This window comes from Peromyscus californicus, unplaced genomic scaffold (genome assembly GCF_007827085.1).
Source record: "Peromyscus californicus insignis strain IS unplaced genomic scaffold, ASM782708v3 Scaffold_11__1_contigs__length_118956290, whole genome shotgun sequence".
Taxonomy (NCBI): Eukaryota; Metazoa; Chordata; class Mammalia; order Rodentia; family Cricetidae; genus Peromyscus; species Peromyscus californicus.
This window is the reverse complement of record NW_026294402.1, coordinates 108,339,844-108,361,333: the sequence shown is the minus strand read 5'-3', so window position 1 is coordinate 108,361,333 and position 21,490 is coordinate 108,339,844. Positions and strand designations below refer to the sequence as shown.

General features: G+C 47.0%; 1 protein-coding gene across 1 annotated transcript in view; it reads left to right on the top strand.

Annotated features, from left to right (window-relative positions):
• The window catches only part of Fbxl2 (F-box and leucine rich repeat protein 2), a 59,160-nt gene that overhangs the window by 24,460 nt on the left and 13,210 nt on the right, over positions 1 to 21,490 (top strand). The window contains 8 exon segments of the mRNA XM_052723117.1: positions 7,320 to 7,374; positions 7,583 to 7,657; positions 13,234 to 13,248; positions 13,250 to 13,329; positions 18,569 to 18,637; positions 18,736 to 18,831; positions 19,888 to 20,014; positions 20,122 to 20,196. Of these exon segments, the coding sequence (XP_052579077.1) occupies positions 7,320 to 7,374; positions 7,583 to 7,657; positions 13,234 to 13,248; positions 13,250 to 13,329; positions 18,569 to 18,637; positions 18,736 to 18,831; positions 19,888 to 20,014; positions 20,122 to 20,196 (592 nt within the window).

Here is a 21,490-nt window from a genome sequence, read left to right as displayed (position 1 = left end):
GACTATTTAATTCTTTGTCCCCTTCTAGAGTATTAGTCAAATTTTGTAGTCCATCTTTGGGTATTCCCATGATACCCAGTAAGTTGGAAATGCTTCCTAATAACTTCTGAAAATCATTAAGAGTCTTCAATCGATCTCTCCTTAGTTGTACCTTTTGGGGTCTAATTTTTTATAGCTCTATCTTTTATCCTAAGTAATTAATAGAATCTCCTCTTTGTATTTTTTCAGGAGCAATTTGCAGTCCCCAGCGAGGCAAAACTTTTTTTACTTCTTCAAACATGCTTTCTAATGTATCTAACTTTGGATCAGCTAATAGGATATCATCCATATAGTGATAAATTATGGATTGTGGAAACTTTACACGAATTATCTCCAATGGTTTCTGCACAAAGTATTGGCACAAAGTAGGGCTGTTTAACATTCCCTGTAGGAGGACCTTCCATTGATATCTCTTGATTGGCTGAGAATTGTTATAATTAGGTACTGTGAAGGCAAATTTTTCTCTATTATTTTCTTGTAAGGGTATGGTAAAGAAACAGTCTTTTAAGTCAATAACTATTATAGGCCATTCTTTAGGTAGCAGAGAGGGCAAGGGCATCCCAGTCTGTAGGGAGCCCATAGGCTGAATTACTTTATTAATAGCTCTCAGATCTGTCAGCATTCTCCAATTACCAGACCTTTTTTTAATAACAAATACAGGAGAATTCCAAGGGCTGGTAGATTCTTCAATGTGTTGAGCATTTAACTGCTCTTGAACCAGCTGTTCTAAAGCTTGTAGCTTGTCTTTTGTCAAAGGCCATTGTCCAACCCAGACAGGTTTATTAATTAGCCATTTTAAAGGTAAGGCAGTTGGTACTTCTGAGAGTTCAACAGCAGTTGTGCTCTGTTTGTGAACAGCCTGAATGGTTGGTGCCTGATTTTTTTTTTTTTTTCGAGACAGGGTTTCTCTGTGTAGCTTTGCGCCCTTCCTGGAACTCACTTGGTAGCCCAAGCTGGCCTCGAACTCACAGAGATCCGCCTGGCTCTGCCTCCCGAGTGCTGGGATTAAAGGCGTGCGCCACCACCGCCCAGCGGTGCCTGATTTTTATAGCATGTGATATTATTCCTAGAAACATGCATTTGTCTGTATTCTTTTTCTGAAAGTGTAGGAATTTTAATCTGGGTATTCCACTGTTGTAACAGATCTCAGCCCCAAAGATTTACTGCTACATTTGCTACATATGGCTTCAGCCTTCCTCTCTGTCCTTCTGGCCCTATGCATTCAACCCATCTCAAACTCTGTTTTATCTGAGATAGGATGCCAATCCCTAAAAGTTGGACATCTACCTCTTGAAGAGGCCAATTTGGATGCCATGATTTTGGTGTAATTATAGTCACATCTGCACCTGTGTCTACCAGTCCCTCCATAACCAGGCCATTAATTCGAATTCTAAGCTTTGGTCTTTGATCGTTTATGGAAGTCTGCCAAAATATTTGTTTTATAGTGTTCTTTGTAAACTGTGATCCATCCATCAGAGCTGTTTTATCATCCATTGCAGTATCGGTTTTTACATTAGGCATTGGTTTATTCAGTTGTCTTGGAGAGGAATTTCTTCCACAGTGGCTGGGAATGTTTGTACTACATTTGATTTGGGGGCCTGCAAGAGGCCCCCTGAGGCGTTTCCCGCCAGTAAAGGGTTACCTCGTATATCTATTTTTGATTTGCACTCACTGGTCCAATGTCGGCCTTTGCCACACCTTCTACATAATCCGGGAGGTGGTTGGGGTCTCCTGTTTAGGCTATTCCTAAAAGGAGTATTACTCCTAGGAGTATCCCACGTACAGTTTTTACTTATATGACCTGATGTACCACATTTAAAACATTTGGTAACACGGGGCCTTCTTTCACCTCTGGGATTTGTCTCTCCTATCCAAGCCTCATTACTGTAGTTACGAGACTCAACACCATTAGTATACTGAATCCATTCTTCCAAAGGAGCTGATCTGATCTTTAATGGTGTAAGTATTCTTCTGCATTCTGCATTAGCATTGTCGAACGCCAAGGACTCAGTTAATACTTTTCTTAATTCTTTATCTGATACAGCTCTTGTTATAGCTGTGTTCAGTCTTTGTAAAAAATCAGTGAAGGGTTCATGCGGTCCCTGAAATATCTTTGTGTATACCTCAGTTGGTTTTCCAGGTTCTAGAATTTTTTCCCAAGCATTTAGAGCTGCTGTACGGCATAGGGATATTGTATGCTCATCATAAATGGCTTGTACATTCCTGTCAGCAAAACATCCCTCACCAAGTATTTGATCTTGGGAGATCACAAAACCTCTGAGTTTACCTTGTTCTAAAATTTTTGCCTCTTCTCTCAACCAGCTTTTCCACTGTAGCTGCTGGCTATATTCTAGAACAGCTGAAATTAACTGATGCCAGTCATTTGGGATGATTCTATGTGAGGTAGACCACGAATTTAACATCTGTTTTACGTACGTGGAGTGTATCCCATACGTAACTACTGCTTCCTTTATATTTTTAAAGTCCCTTGTTGAAATTGGTTGTAATGTATATGTAGTATATGGTTCGGGGTGTGTGTCATCCGCTTGCTTCTCATGGATGATAACAGGATAAGCCATTGTGTGAGAGCCATTTGGAGATGTTACAACCTCTATGGTCTTGCCCTTCTGCTTATTAGGTCCCTTGTCATGTTTACTGAGAGTTTCTTCTAAGGCCTGCAAACGAGCACCTAGGGTCTGTTCTATGGAGTGAGCCTCCTCTCTGGCAAGGGACTCCAGATTTCTCATGGAATCATAGAAGTTTTTTTTTTTTTTTTTGGTTTTTCGAGACAGGGTTTCTCTGTGTAGCTTTGCGCCTTTCCTGGAACTCACTTGGTAGCCCAGGCTGGCCTCGAACTCACAGAGATCCACCTGGCTCTGCCTCCCGAGTGCTGGGATTAAAGGCATGCGCCACCACCGCCCGGCTTTTTTTTATTTTTTATTTTATTTATTTATTTATTTATTTATTTATTAAATTTTATTTATTTATTTTTTTTTGAAGTTTTTATGTTCCTCAGAAACACATGATTCCATGGACCTTATCTTATCAATTAATGATAATCTTTCTTCCTTATATAGTGTCTGGAGAGTTAGTGTTTTGTCCATTAAATATTCACATTTATTATCAATAAGATCAATTTTTGGTCCAAGCCTGTTTTGTAAATCCTGATCAGCAGATTCCAGAGAAAGAATCTTCTTCTCTAAGGTCTCATTGCTATCCATTAATGCAGATTCCAGAGATAGAATCTTTTTCTGTAAGCCTTCATTGCTCTCGCTTAAAGCCTGTATCAGTCCCAATAATGACTCATCTTTGTTCTTGTTATTAAACCAGTGTTTGAACACTGTGTGGATTATTACAATGAATGCCAAAATGGTACAGGCCAGATATGCCTTAGGAAGGTCGTATATTTCCAGGAAGATGTCATTCATCATACAGGCAAAAAGATTTTCAAATTCTTGTGAGGTAATGTTGTCAGCCATATTACAAGAATTACTCAAAAATTTTTAGTCAATTTTAAGGTGTAAAATTATCAGGTACTTTTACTTACCTTTCGTGGTTTGGGGGGGTGTAGTAGCACTTTTCAGCCAGCAGGTGGCGTTGGTACAGCTCCAAAGCAGGGCCTGCTGGTGATCTTGGCTGACTGCAGCTCGCTGGAGTCAAGATGGCGGGAGCCGGAGCCGGCGCCGGCACTCAGGATGCCGGGGAGTGCCTCTTTCACTGGTCTCGGGGCTAAGCTAGGGAGCTGAGACCGGACTAGCTGCTCCCTTTTTCGGGAATGGAACCGTGTAGGTGTTCCCTGGTTATATGGAACTTTGCAGGCGGGTTTAGGTACCCGCTAGCCAGGGAGGAGGCTGAGGGTGGGAGCCACCCAGGCCTTTGGAATTTGCCCCACGTTGGGCGCCAGATATTGGTGAAATTATTAAGGCCACTCCACGTAGTTAAAAGGAGATTTATTTAATGGCGTAACTTACAAATTAAGGGATAGGTAGGTCGCAGGGTCTGGGGAAGGTGTATCGCAGTCCAGCGGTGTTCTCTGGAGCCCTGCTTGGTCCACCTCTCCCGTCCAGGGTCCCGGAACCGAGCGTGAGCCCGCCAATCCAGCTCTCCAGTCTCCAGGCGCCTCCCTTCACCCCGCCTTGTAGGCGTGACATTTGCTGAAGTCTCAATGGGGGTTGGAACTTCCAGATCAAAGCTGGAATGGCTACCCACTACACAGGGTTTCTCTGTGTAGCCCCAGCTATCCTGGATCTCACTCTGTAGACCAGGCTGACCTCAAACTCAGAGATTGGCCTGCCTCTGCCTCCACAGTGCTGGGATTAAAGGTGTGGCCACCACCGCCTGGCTTCTTCATTGTTTTTACTTTAAAAAATTATTTACTCTCTTTCGTTCTCTCTCTCTCTCTCTCTCTCTCTCTCTCTCTCTCTCTCTCTCTCTCTCTTTGTGTGTGTGAGAGAGAGAGAGAACGATGTGTATGGGTGAGGGAGGGAGAGCAGGCTGGAGCAAGGCATGGCACACATGTGGAGGTCAGAGGACAACTTGGGAGTCATCAGGCCTGGCAGCAGGCACCCTTACCTGCTGTGCCCTTTCCCTGGCCCCCAGGCATCTGTCTGTCACTGGTGCTCTGGGGTCTGTCTTTTACCATCAATTTTGTTCACCAAACCCTGAGTCAGGAATTGGTGTAGGCTGTAGCTTGGCAGTTGGAAATACCACCGTGCCTGCTTGTGGAAATGAAATTGCATTCAGTTTAAAGGTGTGTGGGGAAAATGATGTAAATACCTTGGGCGATGCGCTTTTCCATTCGGTGACCGTAAAATGGAGTAATCGGCCCAAGAGGAGGCACATATATTCTGACCCACTTGGTTCCTGTGTGTTTCAGCCTACAAAGATCTTGCTTCACTTAGACTAGATTTTTCCAAACAGCATGCTCACTAAGAGAAAACTTCTCCACACAGTGGACAGTCAAGTCCCAAGGAAGAAATCGCTGTCAGACTTTCCCAGGCGGGACTCGCGTGGTCGTGGGCTCTTGGGCCAGCTGGACTGCTTTGGTTCAGACTGCAGCTGCAGCCTTTCCATCCCCCGTGGCTTGATCAAGTCACCTTGTCTCTGAAGTGGACATGACAATAGTCCTCCTCCTCCTCCTCCTCCTCACAGTGTGGTTGTGACAAGTGACGACCGTGGAGCCTGTGGGTGGTCCACGGGGCACAGTCAATGGCTGTCTTTAGAACCAGAGTGTGGTGTTGTTCCTGGGGGATGGTAGATTGTGTCATTTGCCATGTGGATTGCCCTTGGGGAGACTCAAGGAGACCTTAACTCTCTTCTTCTCTGTCATACACGTTTGCACTGGGGCCCAGCATGATGTGTGTGGGTAGTTTGTGGGGCCCCTGTGGGCTAGCAACATGGCTATTGGACAGGAGGGCCTGTGGGGTGAGCAAAATAAATTTCCATAGAGGTCACGTAGGTGTGCAGATCCCCAACATAAGAGTATGAATCTATGTCAGCACACATTTCGGCCACGGGCATTTTTTGTACTTAGCTCTGTTAAGACCAGTGCAGCCTTGAGGCTTCTCTCCCGTGTGTTCACGGAGTCGCTGGTGGAGAGCAACATCTGCCACCTCTAGTCCCCTGGTGTTGCATGGGTCGGGCCACCATGCTAGTGTGCAGTACTGGGGCACTCTGGGGCTCTGTCATCCATCCCTGAGTCTACAGAGTTTTAACTCAACACTGGCTGTAACTTTGAAGACTTTGGGGACCTCTTGGTGTACATTTACCATCTTACCCTGTCCTCTTCCTCACACTTCCATAGCTTCTTTTTGTCCAGCCAGCATTGTGCCCGCCCTCTGTGCCTCCCCAGCATTGAAGTGCACACACAGTGTGTCTACTCCGCTGTCGTCAGCACCCAGTGTCACAGGGACCCCCCTCAGGCCCTGCCACACCCACGGCCACCTTCCTCTAAAGCCCTCACAGACGTCACCAGGCTTCCATCTGTCCTTTGCCCCCCTTCCCCGTCTTTCTCATCTCCCATGGCTCCTTGGCATCTGCGCTTAAAGACTGAAAACTCTTTGCCGTGTGAACAGATACGTCCAGCCAAATGGGTTTTCTCATCAAGCCTTTTGAACCGCATTATTTGAGGCTCAAGTATCTGAATTAGGAGTTGGCGTTGCGCATTAGGAACATTAGAAGGACGGGATTTAGTCATCCTGGCCCAGCACCTGGGAAACTGGAATGCTGGTCTTCAAGGAGAGTGAAGTAGGGTCCATTCCCACATCAGTTCTCAGAGCAGGAGAAAGAGAAGCTTGGCGACTTCTGGTTAGAGAGACTTTGTATGACGGGACTAAAGCAGAATAGGAGCAGAAAGAGTTTTACAACGGCCGTGGGAAATTAGTGTGCATCAGTGTGTGTGAAATTAGTGTGCATCAGTGTGTGTGAAATTAGTGTGCATCAGTGTGTGTGAAATTAGTGTGCATTAGTGTGTGTGAAATTAGTGTGCATCAGTGTGTGGAAATTAGTGTGCATTAGTGTGTGGGAAACTAGTGTGCATCAGTGTGTGAGAAACTAGTGTGCGTGAGTGTGTGGGAAATTAGTGTGCATCAGTGTGTGGGAAACTAGTGTGCATCAGTGTGTGGGAAACTACTGTGCATCAGTGTGTGGGAAACTACTGTGCATCAGTGTGTGGGAAATTAGTGTGTATTAGTGTGTGGGAAACTAGTGTGTATCAGTGTGTGGGAAACTAGTGTGTATCAGTGTGTGTGAAATTAGTGTGCATTAGTGTGTGGGAAACTAGTGTGCATCAGTGTGTGGGAAATTAGTGTGTATCAGTGTGTGAGAAATTAGTGTGGGAAATAAGTATACATCAGTGTGTGGGAAATTAGTGTGCATTAGTGTGTGGTAAACTAGTGTGCATCAGTGTGTGGGAAACCAGTGTGTATCAGTGTGTGGGAAATAAGTGTACATCAGTGTGTGGGAAACAAGTGTGCATCAGTGTGTGGGAAACTAGTGTGTGGGAAATAAGTGTACATCAGTGTGTGTGAAATTAGTGTGCATCAGTGTGTGGGAAATAAGTGTACATCAGTGTGTGTTAAATTAGTGTGTATCAGTGTGTGGGAAACAAGTGTGCATCAGTGTGTGGGAAATAAGTGTGCATTAGTGTGTTGCCAGCTGAGTGGGTTGCCAGCCGGAGGCTCTTGAAAGTTCTGCGTGTCCAGGTGATGCCTTAGATTATGTCTTTGAAGTTCTAATTGTCCTGAGGTGTTGACACCCTCTCATCTTCTCTCTCTCTCTAGAATATTCTCCTTCTTGGATATAGTAACTCTCTGCCGATGTGCACAGATTTCCAAGGTAGAGTATTGCCTGGTTGTTAGTATCAATGAGAGCTTGGTTCAAACTAAACATTACAATTAAATGTTGTCTTATTAAAATAACAGTATTATAATTCCATATTTTATTTTAACTTGACGTACACCATGAATAAAAGTTTGGAAATACAAAACATCCTCAGCAGATGCGTCTCTCTCACCCCACCCTCCTCTCTTGTCTCCCCTCCCAGGCATGGAACATCTTAGCCCTGGATGGAAGCAACTGGCAAAGAATAGATCTTTTTAACTTTCAAACAGATGTAGAGGTAAGTTAGTTCACCTAAATTATTTTTGTATGTTTGTTGTGTGTGTATGTGTGTGCACGTTTGTTGTGTGTGTATGTGTGTGCACATGTTTGTTGTGTGTGTATGTGTGTGCACATGTATTTGCCAAGGGAGGTCAGAGGACAACCTGCAGGAGTTGGTTCTCAGGTTCCAAGGATCAGATTCAGGCCTTCAGGCTTGATAACAGGCACCATTACCTACTCAGACATCACTCTGGTCCCGTTGATAGTAGTGTTTTTGAGCCAGGGTCTCTCCATTTTGCAAATAGCTACAGCAAATGGGCAGAGCACTTCCCTCTCACTGTTCACTTTGGAGCGCTTTATTCCTCATTCTTTGGTGGGTGAGTACAGAGGAGACAAGGACCAAAGGATCCATGTGTCCCTCTGGAAAGGGAAGTATAACTGAAAGCTTTTCTCTGTCCCACCCAGTCCCACAGCCACTTATAAAATAATCACTTAGAGGCTTAATACTAATTACAAACTGTTTGGCCTATTCTCAGGCTTATTACTAACTAGCTCTTAAAACTTAAATTAATTCTTTTCTATTAATCTGTGTTTTGCCATGTGTCTCGTGGCTTTCCCTGTGTTCTAATACAGCTTGCTCCTCTGGTGGCTGATGGTGTCTCAGCTCTGCCCTTCTTTCTCCCTGTATTCCGTTCAGCTTTCCCGCCTAGCTGTATTCTGCCTTGCCATAGGCCAAAGCAGCTTTATTCGTCAACCAATAAAAGCAACACATATGTGCAGCGTACAGAAGGACATCCCACATCAGAGAAGCCCTAGTCCCTGCAGATAACACACAGCAGTAGTTCCTGACTGCCCACACAGTTCTGAGCATGCCTCGTGTGTTAATGCAGTTCATCCGTCCTCTCAATACCAGACTGCAGAGGGGCTGCAGAGATGGTTCAGTGGTTAAGAGCACTTGCTGCTCCTGCAAAGGACCTGGGTTTGATTCCCAATATCACATGGCAGCTTACAACTATCTGCAACTCCAGTTCTAGGCAATCTGATGCCCTCTTGTGGCCTCTGAGGGCTCCTACACTCACATTGTGCACATAAACTCACATAGACAAACACATACATGTAAATCGATAAATAAACTAATTTAAAAAAAGAAACTGAAGAAACTGAGGAACAAATAGGTTGAGTCTAGGTACCTACCTAGGGAAGTGGGTTACACACCTGTGGGTTGGTAGAAAAGGTGAATAAAGTATTCAGATGGAAGGAGCTTTTGGAGTCTTCCAGTGCCATTCTTTCTGAATGTACATGCTCCTCTGAGGTGAGGTGTTGTGCGAATCCTAATTGGTCTTATAATAAAAACCCAGAGCCAGATATTGGGGGTAAATGCTGAAAAATCAGAGGAAATAAGCCATGGCTACTTCTCACCTCACCAACTTCTCAGCCAAAAGGAGAAGATCCTGTCTCCACAAATCCTCAGACTGAATACCCGAGTTCTCAGTGAAAGGGGGCCCAAACTCCTGTTTCCTCCCACCTTATATTCCTCTCTCTGCCCAGCCATATCACTTCCTGTCTCAACCTTCCTAGTGCTGGGATTAAAGGCGTGTGACTCCCAAGTACTGGGATTAAAGGTGTGAGCCAGCCGGGCAGTGGTGGCGCACACCTTTAATCCCAGTACTTGGGAGGCAGAGGCAGGTGGATCTTTGTGAGTTCGAGGCCAGCCTGGTCTACAGAGCGAGATCCAGGAAAGGCGCAAAGCTACCCAGAGAAACCCTGTCTCAAAAAAAAAAAAAAAAAAAAAAGGTGTGAGCCATCACCGCCTGGCTCTGTTTCTCTTTTAAACTGGATTAATCTCATATAGTCCAGGGTGGCCTGAACTCACAGAGATCTGTCTACCTCTGCCTCCTGAGTGCTAGGATTAAAGGTGTGTGTCACCACTGCCAGGCCTCTATAACTAACTCTGTGACTGGCTCTGCTATCTGATCTTCAGACAAGATTTGTTAGAGCATATACAAAATATCACCATACTTCTCCTTTTTTCTGTCTAAAATAAAAAAGGTTATAACTAATATAGGAAAAATTATATATAGTAAGTATAATAACTATATATAATATATACAGTCAAGAATTACATTAACAATGTCCAGTCCATTTACAATTTTCCAATTCAGAGAAAATACTCCATTATTTATTCTATTTTGATGAGTCCAAAGTGTTGTACCTAATTCACTTTGTATCTAACTTGTATTACCAATGGAAACTATCTTTTGATGTCTTTAAAACTTATATACTTTTACACCTCTTCAGTGAGTTTCTTTTCTGAATTTGTTAACAAGGAAAACTATAACTATAGTCTTCAACTCCATCAGAGACCTGAGAAGGAAATATTACCTGAGTGAACAATAAGTGCAAGCAAGTGACTTCCAAAAAATATGAGAAATGACAGAAACAGCTGGCTGCCTGGAAAGTCACCCAGGGTTCCTCTGCAACATTGGGGCATCCATCTTCAGCCTACAGGCCTAGCATATCTGACAGACTCATCTGTGAAGCAGGATTTTCTAAAGGGCCTTCCTACTTTGTCTTGGCAAAGTTGGGCAGTCCTTTCTTTTGTGTCCTGCTTGTGCATTTGGACAGCATACTGTCAGCAGTTGAGGCAAGAGCATTTTCTTTCCTAGTGGCTAACTTTTGCCACAGGAAAAGGAAATTCCATATGGAGATTTCTTCGATGCCCATCATCTTCTTTGAAGTGTATTGGTGCTGCCAGGAGCAGACATGTCTCACTGTTATAAAAAGAACCTATGTTATTATAACATCTTAAATGCCACATACAAATAGACTAGATATTATAACTGTAATTCTTGCTTGATAACTGTTATATGTAATTTTACTATGTTAAAATGAAAGCCTTCCTTTTTGATTAGACAGAAAAGGGGAAGTGCTGGGGGATGGTCTTTGTGTATGCTGTGAATATGTGTTGCTACCATTGGTTAATAAATAAGATGCTTTGGCCTATGGCAAGGTAGCTTAGAGGCAGGTGAGAAATCTAAGCAGAGATACAGGAAGGAGAAAGGTGGAGTCTGAGGAGATGTTGAGCACTGCCTGGGGAGCAAGATGTAATTCAATACAGGTAACACCATGAAGCCACATGTGGCAATACATAGATGAACAGAAATGGGGTAATTTAAGATTTAATAGCTATCTAGCAATAAGCCTGAGCTATAGGCTAAACAGTTTATAATTAATATAGGCCTCTGTGTGTTTATTTGGGACTGAATGGCTGTGGGACTAGGCAGGACAGAAACTTTGCCTATAGCGAGGCATTTCCATGCCTCCAGAGACTGGACACATGAGACCAGGAGATGACTCAGTGGGTAAAGGCACTTGCTACCAAGCCTGACTATCTGAGATCAGTTCTGGGGCCCCACGTGGTGGAAAGAGAGAACAGACTCTTGCAAATTGGCCTCTGACCTCCACACTTGTGCCATGGTACTTTTACATTTATATACAGAAATAAATAAAATTTTAAAATAAAAAAGAAATTGTCCATTCCTCATCAATTTTTGTGGTTACGAATGGAACCCACCGATAGCTGAGGCACTATTGACAGTTGATAGTTGTTGGGAGAGGGAGGAGTCACTTTTCTTTAAGAATATAGCCCCTGAGCCAGGCGGTGGTGGCGCACGCCTTTAATCCCAGCACTTGGGAGGCAGAGGCAGGCGGATCTCTGTGAGTTCAAGGCCAGCCTGGTCTACAGAGTGAGTTCCAGAACAGCCAGGACTACACAGAGAAACCCTGTCTCGAAAAACAAACAACAAAACAAAAGAATATAGCCCCTGGTAAAGTGACGATGCTCCAGTAGAGTGGCACACACCGAGACAGTGTGGGTAGCACAACTCGGATCTGATGAGTGAAAAAAACCAAAACAACCCACAAGGTTGGGTGCGTAAGGAAGGGGTGGATCTGTGCGGATCTGAGGGGCTTGAATGTGAGGAAAACAGATAGTACAAGATTCTCAAAGATCTAACCAAAAAATGAGAAGAAACCAGGTGATATGTTAAAGTCATAACTTTGGGTTTTAAAAGCCTATGTAAGCCTCCCCAGAGCCTCTCATCCTGAGCATGCCTGTGGTGTGCTATGTCAGGCAGGTAACAAGGGCTATTGAATAAACATTGAATTAGCAAAGGATTTGCTATTTTTCCCCCTCTTAGAAACAGTGGTGCATAATTATCACCATGTACATAATTTTTTATTCTGGTATAAGAACTGTTGTTCCAGTGAACAAAGGAATGAAGTCTTGCAGTGGAGAGAGCTGCCAGAAGCTGCTGTGGGTTCTGCTGTTAGCTGCTTACAGTTTAGATTTCCAAGCCCTAATCTTCTTTCCCCTTTGGTAGCAAAGATTTATTTTACAATTGTCTTGGATTTTGCTTAAAAATGATAAACTCCTGTTAGAGAGATGGCTCAGGGGTTAAGAGCACTTGCTGCTTTTTCTTTTTTATGTTTACATTAATTTTTCTTCATTTTTTTTTTTTTTTTTTGGTTTTTCGAGACAGGGTTTCTCTGTGTAGCTTTGCGCCTCTCCTGGAACTCACTTGGTAGCCCAGGCTGGCCTCGAACTCACAGAGATCCGCCTGGCTCTGCCTCCCGAGTGCTGGGATTAAAGGCGTGCGCCACCACCGCCCGGCCCATTTTTTAATTTCATACACATAGGCAGTGAAACACTCACTTCTGCCCTGTATGTATTTCCCCCATGCAACTCCCCCCAAGCCCTCCCAACCAAGTGAGCTCACTGATTTATTTGTTTAGTTAGTTGACATTCCACTGCAGCCTCCCCCCCCGGCCCCCCCCCGCCCCCCCCCCCCCCCCCCCCCGTCCACACCTCCTCTGTATTCACTCAGAAAGGGAGGCTTCCTGTGGACATCCCCTAGCTGCTTTTCTGGAGGACCCCAGTTCTCTTCACAGACACATGCTGGGTGTGACTTACCCGCTCCTACAAGCTGCCTCTCCAGGGGATCCAGTACCCTCTCCTGGCCTTTGTGGGTACTCACATACACATACGCATAAAAATACAATATTAAAAAGTTCAGGTAATCCTCAAGAAAACATAATGAATACTACCAGTGTGGACGGTCAGACTTGCAGTCTAGCTGATGGTAGCCGTGTGTGCCAGCCAGCCCTCTGACGATGTTGTGGTTTGTGTCCAGCACAAGCACTAGCAGATCCCTAGTGTTTGCAGGTCTCTGCCAAGATAGCTATATGTAAAACACACACCACATGCACACACAATACACATACATTAAAAAGACTGACTTGCTTTTTAGAGCATTATTTTATTCTCCCCAGTGGCTTCCACAGCTACGTTCCAGTAGAACAGCTGGAATAGCTGTGAGTGTGGGAGGGTGCTTTCCAATTCTTTGAAAGGCAGTGAGGTGCTCAGAGAATCCTCACTGTGCTGCTGATGGAAAGACAGGTGAGGATGGACTCCAGACCATCGGTGCGCGTCTCTTGCTGCATTTGGAAAACTTAATTTACAGTTCAGCTTATTCTGTTATTAAATATTAATAACAGCATGAAAAAATGACCGTTTCCCACCTTTCTCCATTTAAGGGCCGAGTGGTGGAAAAACATCTCCAAGAGGTGCGGTGGCTTCCTTAGAAAACTCAGCTTGCGCGGCTGCATCGGCGTTGGGGACTCTTCCTTAAAGTGAGTGACAGCCACCGCAGCTGATGGTTGACATCAGCAAAAGCAAAGCAAACGTAGTCTGTGCTTTTCTTCCATTAAGTCCTTTCTGTGATAATTTGCATAACGAGAGCTGTGCATTTAGAATAACTGACACCCCACTGTCCTGAGGGGAGCAGCCTGGGGACAGATGGCTTCCCCTGCCTGCCGTGAGCTATTTTCTCCTGGATGCCGGTGGGGCAGTTAGGAGTGGATGTGCTAGAAGTGCCTGCCGTCGAACAGCTGGCAGACGGGCAGCGCCCGTGACTCTTGGCTTACTCTCCGCTGTCCCTTCTCTACCCTCTCATCTTCTAGTTTCTTAGAAGACTTCACTCACACACAAATGAACTCTTTCAGAAATGGAGTTTTGCTTACTCATGATGGGACAGATTTATTACATTACTTTGTTGTGATGATTAATAGTGCCTGTACAATACACGCATAGTCCCTTCCTCCTAGGCAGCCATGCTTTGTTGGAGGAAGAAAGGGTTTATTTGGCTTGCAGGTTACAGTCCGCCATCAAGGGAAACCGAAGCAAGAACTCAAGGCAAGAGCTTGAAGCAGAGGCCGTGGAGGAACACTGCTTACAGCCCAGGCCCGCCTGCTAAGGGATTGTGTCGCCCACAGTGAGCCGGGCCCTCCGACATCACTTAGCAAAGGTCTCACAGCCCGGCAGTGGGTCATTCTGATTGAAGCAGTTCTGGAGCTGAGGTTCCCTCTTCCCAGGTGACTCCAGGTTTATACGTAGTTGACACAGGAGGCTGACTACAACATCGGCTTGATGGGAAGCATTTTTACCCCACATCGTCTCTCCAGCCCATGAAGGATTCTTTTCAAGACAGGGTCTCTTGATTAGCCCTGGCTGCCCTGAAACTTGCTATGTAGACCAAGATGGCCTTGAACTCACAGAGGTCCACACCACACTCAGCCTTCATGAGGGTTTTTTTTAAAAGTAGAAATATAGTAGAATGTAGAGGAGGATCTATTGGGTTAAAGAAGGAAGGGCAGATGAAGGTCCTGTGCTTGAGCTACCACAGTGAAAAATGCTGTCGTGAAACCGTCACTGTGTACAGGGTAGATATACTGATATATTACAGACTAGTTCAAGCTGGGCATGGTGGCACAGCCTTTAATCCCAGCACTCAAGGCAGAGGCAGGGGGATCTCTGAGTTCAAGGCCAGCCTGGTCTACAGAGCCAGTTCCAGGACAGCCAAGGCTACACAGAGAAATCCTGTCTCAGGGTTTCTGAGACAGGAAAAAAAAAAAAAAAAAAAAAAAAGGCTGGTTCAGATCTTTAAGCCCAGAGTTTCTACTTGAGAAGCTTTGTGCATCAGTGGAATGGAATGGACTAAGTCTAGCTTAAGAGGAAACAGGAATTTACTAATAGGCCTGGTGTAGCTTATAATGTAAGACATAACTCTAATAGTTGTCCCATTGAAGACACCAAAATAAATGTGGAAGTGTGGATTGCTGGTGGCGACTATGAAAGAAGTGCCATTTTATTGTTTATTTTTAGAGTCTCATAATATAGCCCTGGCTGGCCTAGAACTCTCTGTGTAGCCCAGGCTGGCCTGGAGCTCAGAGACCCGCCTGCCTCTGCCTCCTGAGTGCTGGGTTAAAGGTGTGCACCACCACACCCGGTAGGAAGCACCGTTGAGAGGCCAAGAACATTTAGTAGTTTGTCCTGAATTTGAAACCCAAACTCTTTAGATGCTGTGCATCGGAGGGAGGACTCTGTTCCAGTGTGTGGCTCCTGCCGCTCAGCACAGTTGCCCTGGATTCATTCATTCATTCATTCATCTTGCTGGAGATAGCATTTGTTCCTTTTCCTGCCCAGCAGTAATCCATCCCATAGATGTACAGGTGCTTTGGGATGTTAGGCTCACCCTCTGATGAACTTGTCTTCAGGGGCTGGGGAGATGGCTCAGAGCTTGAGAGCACCAGCTGCTCTTGTAGAGTTCCCGGAACCCATGCCCAGTAGCTCAGAACCTGCTGTAACTCCAGCTCCAGGGGATCCAGTGCCCTCACATGGCACACACAGAGACATACATATTCATAAAAGTAACCTCTTACAATTGCGTTTAATACACTAGCCTCACTGAACTTCAAAGCTTAGCTTGGCCTTAGGTGTGTTTGGAACACTTGCTGTGAGCACAGAACTGAGCAAAAGCGTCCAATACAAAGCCTGTCTCATGGTGTAGTTGTGAGTGTCTTACATACTTTATCAAGCATCTGCATCTGAACACAACACAGTTTCTGGAATGGTTTCACTGTTCATTCTTGTTACCATGTTTCCAGCCAGGAGCTGTGCCCCCCACCCCCCAAGTGTGACTCAGGTGTTAGTGAGCTGTCCCTCCCCCCAAGTGTGACTCAGGTGTTAGTGAGCTGTGCCCCCCCCCCAGTGTGACTCAGGTGTTAGTGAGCTGTGCCCCCCCCCAGTGTGACTTAGGTGTTAGTGAGCTGTGCCCCCCCCCAGTGTCTGACTCAGGTGTTAGTGAGCTGTGCCCCCCCCCAGTGTGACTCAGGTGTTAGTGAGCTGTGCCCCCCCCCCCAGTGTGACTCAGGTGTTAGTGAGCTGTGCCCCCCCCCCCCAGTGTGACTCAGGTGTTAGTGAGCTGTGCCCCCCCCCCCCAGTGTCTGACTCAGGTGTTAGTGAGCTGTGCGCCCCCCCCCCCCCCCCCCCCGTGTCTAAATGCAAGCCTTAGTGAACATTGCGCCCCATCCTCCAGTCTCACTGCAGGTGTTAGTAGCTGTGGTCATTGTGACCAGAATGCCTGACAGGAACAGCTTAGGGAAGGTTTATCTCGGCTCCCAGTTTCAGAAGGGTTAGTCTGTGCTGTCTCCCTGTGCACACTGAGAATGTGTGGCAGAGGCTGTTGTTGGTTAACAGGAAGTAGAAAGCAAGGCAGCAAAGAGCCAGGGAAAGATAGCTCCAGGAACTCACTCCCAGCAACCTGCTTCATCTAGCTAGGTCCCTCTCCTCAAAATTCCACAGCTTCCTCAAGTAGCACTAGCAAGAGACCCGTGCTCCACCAATGAGCTCGTGGGAACAGGGCGGATTCAGACCTTAGCAGTGCGGAGCAACAATGGAGGGAAGCTAGAACTCACACTGTGATTTCTACTAACTACTGGTCACTGTCAGACAACCATTAAAAGTCCTAAATCCAACCACTTGCTACTCAGAGACTCTGCTGCAGTGGGGAGTCCTGTGCAGTGACTGTCAGTCAGGGATCTGCTGCAGTGGGAGTCCTGCACCCCTTAGAAGTTTTCTGACTTAAACATAGATCCATTTGGAGTGTTGGAGGGGCAGTTGTTAGTGACTGAACCCAGGGTCACTCATGCCGGATTCTCCCACCGAGCCCTGCCCCGACCAGCACTGGTTTTCTGTACAGCGCAGGGTCACACTCGGGTGGGTTCTGCCGTAGGCTTGCTGCTGCTGTGGTGTGATCTGTGTCTCACTGTCGTCACACTTGGTGAACACAGTTGGCCCTGGCCATACCAGGCACACGCTGTACCGCTACCATGTGCCCTGCCCTTGCTCTTGGCGGACTCACCGATCTGTTTTCTACCTACCACATCTAATTTGTTGTTAATCAGTCCATCAGTCCATTTGCATACAGTCATGTTTAACATGCCTTCCTCCCAAATGAACAAAACCCTCTCGTGTGTCCATGAAATGTCTTCACTCGGCACTGTACTCCGCGGCATTCTGGGTAAAGCAAACCTTTCAGTGCCCTGGCCTGCTGCTGTCTTTGCTGTTGGGCTTGGATAGGATGGAGAGATCTCTGTTCCTTGTAGATCTATTTCCTCGCCGTTGAAAGCACACAGGGTTTTGCTCGGTGTTGGGCAGGCATCATGAATCCTACCTTCTTGAGTATGGAGCAGTTTTTGTTCCTATAAATGCTCTATTGAGTTTAAGTCTGGGATGCAGCTGCATTGTTTTAACTGTTCTTTTTGGGGTCATATCCTTTGTTAGGCTTGGGGCAGGTAGGGTGAAGAATGGCAGCGTGCTCACGTAGCATGTTTGAGGCCCATGATCCCCAGCACCACGAAAATCAGTCCATTAATTAATTAAAGACTTGAGAATGTTTTGTGTGTACAAGTGTTTGTATGCACATATGTATGTGCACCACATGTACATAGTACCTGTAGAGGCCATAAGAGGACCCTGGATTCCCTGTTACTGGAGTTATAGATGTTGTGTGCAGCCTTGTGGCTGCTGGGACTCAAACTCAGGTCCTCTGCAAGAGCAGCAAGTGCTCTTATCCACTGGTCATCTCTTCAGCCCCCCATTAATTAATTAAAGTAAAAGGTCAGGCAGAGTGGCATTTCATTTAGGCTACTTCCACATTTCTGAAGCTCGACTCTTCTCACTACCCAATCCCAGAAACAATGACATATTTTTAAGTTTCGAAGGTAGAAGTAGCCTCTGTACCCACCAAGGGACCTTGGTGATCTTTCAATCCCATCCTTCTAGCTGATTCTGTCCCCAGCCTTAGGTAGTTCTTCCGATGCAAATGTCAGGGCCACACATGGCAGCTGCTGGCATTCTGTTCCACTCACACTCCTTGACATCGTGGACTTGTTGGATTTTATCCCTATACTTGGCAGGGATGACAGCAGTTGACACACTCATGGCCATGAAACAGCCAGGACTCGGTCTTCTGAGACTGAAGTTGTATCTGAGGAAGAAGCAGGTTGCCTGAGAGCACCCTGGCAAGGAGTGGGAGTGTGTGTGGTTCTCTGCTTCCGCCCTTACTGTCAGCCACGGAATCCTTGTCAGTAAACATGGTCTGATACTAAAGATACTGACAGTGGTCAGAGTGCCCCCAGGGCACGGTACAGGAAGGGGTTCACCCCTTGCTGCCAACTGACTTTTCCAGTGAGAAGTTTCAGGCCTCCCATCTCAGATGATCTCAAAGATGGGGCCGGAGGAGGGTTAACTGCCAGGTAGCTTGGGCCTTCGTTTCTCAAAGTGTGGTGACAGGCTAGTAGCACGCAGTGCCTGAGAGCATCCCAGGTTATTGAGCTCCTTATCTGCCCGGGAGTCTGTGGTCTTTGGAAAGTGCTGTTCTAAGTGGATGGTTGTGCTGCCCTCTAGTGGCCACTCTGCAGCTTGCAGCAACCCTGCGGCCCCGGGCTCAGTGCTTCATTTTGCTTTAAAGCTTTTTGTGCTACTTTTGGGGAAAACCCACACAACTTCTACCGCCCCCACCCCTTTTAGGACCTTTGCGCAGAACTGCCGGAACATTGAACATTTAAACCTCAATGGCTGCACAAAAATCACTGACAGGTAAGGAATAAAGATGGATCTGGGGACAGAGTGGCCACAGGGACACCGGGTGAGAAACAAGGTTGAAAATATCTTTAGTGTGCCTGCCTTTTTTCCAGCACGTGTTACAGCCTTAGCAGATTCTGTTCCAAGCTGAAACACCTGGATCTCACGTCCTGCGTGTCTGTTACCAACAACTCCTTAAAGGGGATCAGGTGAGAGCACTTGAGTTTTGGGGTCAAGAAAATAACTAGTGCGGGCTGAGGAGGTGGCGCAGCCGGTCAGGCAATAACGACCCAAGTTGCAATCTCCAGAATCCATGTAAACAGCCAGGAATGGTGGTACCCGCCTGTGACCCCGGTCCTGGGGAGGTAGAGATGGGAGGATCCCTGGGACTCACTGGTCAGCCAGCCTAGCTGAGTTTGGGAGCTCCAGCCAGGTTCAGTGAGAGACCCTGTGTGATAAGGAGGGATGGAATGCAGGAAAAGGCACACGAGCCATGAAAGAGGACATAAGGCCAGGGGCTGGGGAGAGGGCACAGTAGTTAAGAGCACATACTGCTCTTGCAGAGGAACCAAGTTCCCGGCGCCCATGTTGGGCAGCTCACCGGTGACGTAACTCCAGATTCAGAGGTATGATGCCCTCTCCTGGCCACTCTGGGCAACTGCATAGTTCATAGGCACATAATCCTGCCCCGCCCCCCAACACACACAAATTTAAGATTGAAAAGACAATTTAAAGCTAATCATTTTCTGTTTTCAATTCTATCATTTTTTCTTTTTGTGATGGATAAGTACATAAAATTGTAATTGATACTGAAAGTGCGAAATCCTAAGGGAAATGCCGTGGCTTTGGAATGGCCTTTCTAACTGCGTATAAGTACACTGAGATGGACAGAGTGTGAGGCTGGATCACCGTTTGACTCACTCACTCTAGCTGTGTCATGGTTTTTTGTTTGTGAGTTCATCACAATCAACTGATCTTTTAAGAATTAGTAACAAAAGGTGGCGAGGAATTGAGGAAGACGCCCAAAGTCGACTTCTGGCCACACACAACATGTACCCACACATACGTGCCCTTACACAGAGAAACCCCAAACCCAACACTAGTGTGGTTAGCGTCTCAGTGTGACATTCGCAGTGACTCCCCCGGGTGAGGACGAGGTGGTTCAGGCGCCCTGGGCTGTGTCCTGTCCAGGCTGCTGTGGTGTACTGAGTTGAGCACTGTCTGCAGGAGGCTGCACAGGGTGCTGTTGTTGTTTGTTCTCTCAGCGATGGCTGCCGGAACCTGGAGTATCTGAACCTGTCCTGGTGCGACCAGATCACAAAGGAAGGCATCGAGGCGCTGGTACGGGGCTGCCGGGGCCTGAAAGCCCTGCTGCTCAGGGGCTGCACACAGGTACAGACATCCGGTCGGTCGCCTGTTGCCCTTGCTCTGGCAGTCATCTTGACCTGACCGTTCTCTCACCGGATCCCATCCCTCTCTCATTTCCGCCCTCCACTCAGTTAGAGGATGAAGCTCTGAAACATATTCAGAACCACTGCCACGAGCTCGTGAGCCTCAACCTGCAGTCGTGCTCGGTAAGGATGGACCTGGGCACCTGGGCGCAGACCCCTGCCCCTACCCCCCCCCCCCACCCCGCGCGCGCCCATGGCCCCTGCTCCCCCCCACACCCGTACCCCATGCCCCCTGCCCCGCACCCGTGCCCTCTGCCCCCCCGTACCCTCTGTCTCTCACACCCTTGCCCCCGCCCCTATGCCCCCTGCCCCTCCCCTGCACCCGTGCCCCCTACCCTCCCTACTCGTGCCCCCTGTCCTGTCCCATCCCCCTCCCCCATCCACTACACCCGTGTCCCCCATCTTCCCACACCCGAGACCCTGCCCCCATGCCCCCTCCCCCTCCCGCACCCATGCCCCCTCTGTACCCGTGCCCAGCACCCTCCCTCCCCGCATCCACTGCCTGCAGCACCTGCCTGCAGCCCCATTGTCTGGCCGCACATGCCCAAAGTGGCTGGCAGGTGGCCACATCACCCTGCCCTGACTCCTCTTCCTCTATCTTCATTGGAGCTGTGAGTCTTTGTAAGGTGAGAACAATAATAAGGCAGCATGTTCAGCATATTAGTCCCTCCACCAAATCATAGGAATCAGCCTTGATTGTATTCATATTTAGAAACATGTGAATATATATGACATATATATCACACATATATATGAGAGATAGATAGGGTCTCACTGCATAGCCCAGGCTAGCCTAAAACTCACAATTCTCATGCCTCAGCATACTGAAAGCTGGGATTACAGGTGTGGTGACCAGTATGCCTGGCTGACTCTTTGAAAACAGAAAAATCAGGAATGCTGTAACTAGGTATCTGTTAGGCATGAACAGCTTGGTGAGATCTCAGTATCTCATTTCTTCTTAATACATTGGGGTGATGGCTCCTCTAATTCCTCAGTGAGAACAGTAGCACTGGGCTGGGGAGCGAGCCCAGTCAGGTAAGCACAAGGACCTGAGTTTGACCCGGAGAACCCATGTGGAAAAGCTGAGCATGGTGGCGTGTTCTATAACGCCAGCACTGGGGAAGCAGGGGCAGTGGGATTCCTCCCGCTTGCTTGCCAGCCTGCCGTCTCTACTTGGTGAGTTCTGAGCCAGAACAGAATGTGTCTCAAAAAAGAAGGTGGCCAGTACCTGAAGAATGGCCTGAGATTGTGCATGCATGCATGCGCGCGCGCGCGCACACACACACACACACACACACACACACACACACACACACGCGCGGCGCATGCACGTAGCCGTGCTGTAAACAATGTGTGCAAGAGAAACCAGCATTCTTCTCTAGGCAGTAGCCCTGGAAGGACTACCGGTCTTCCTCAC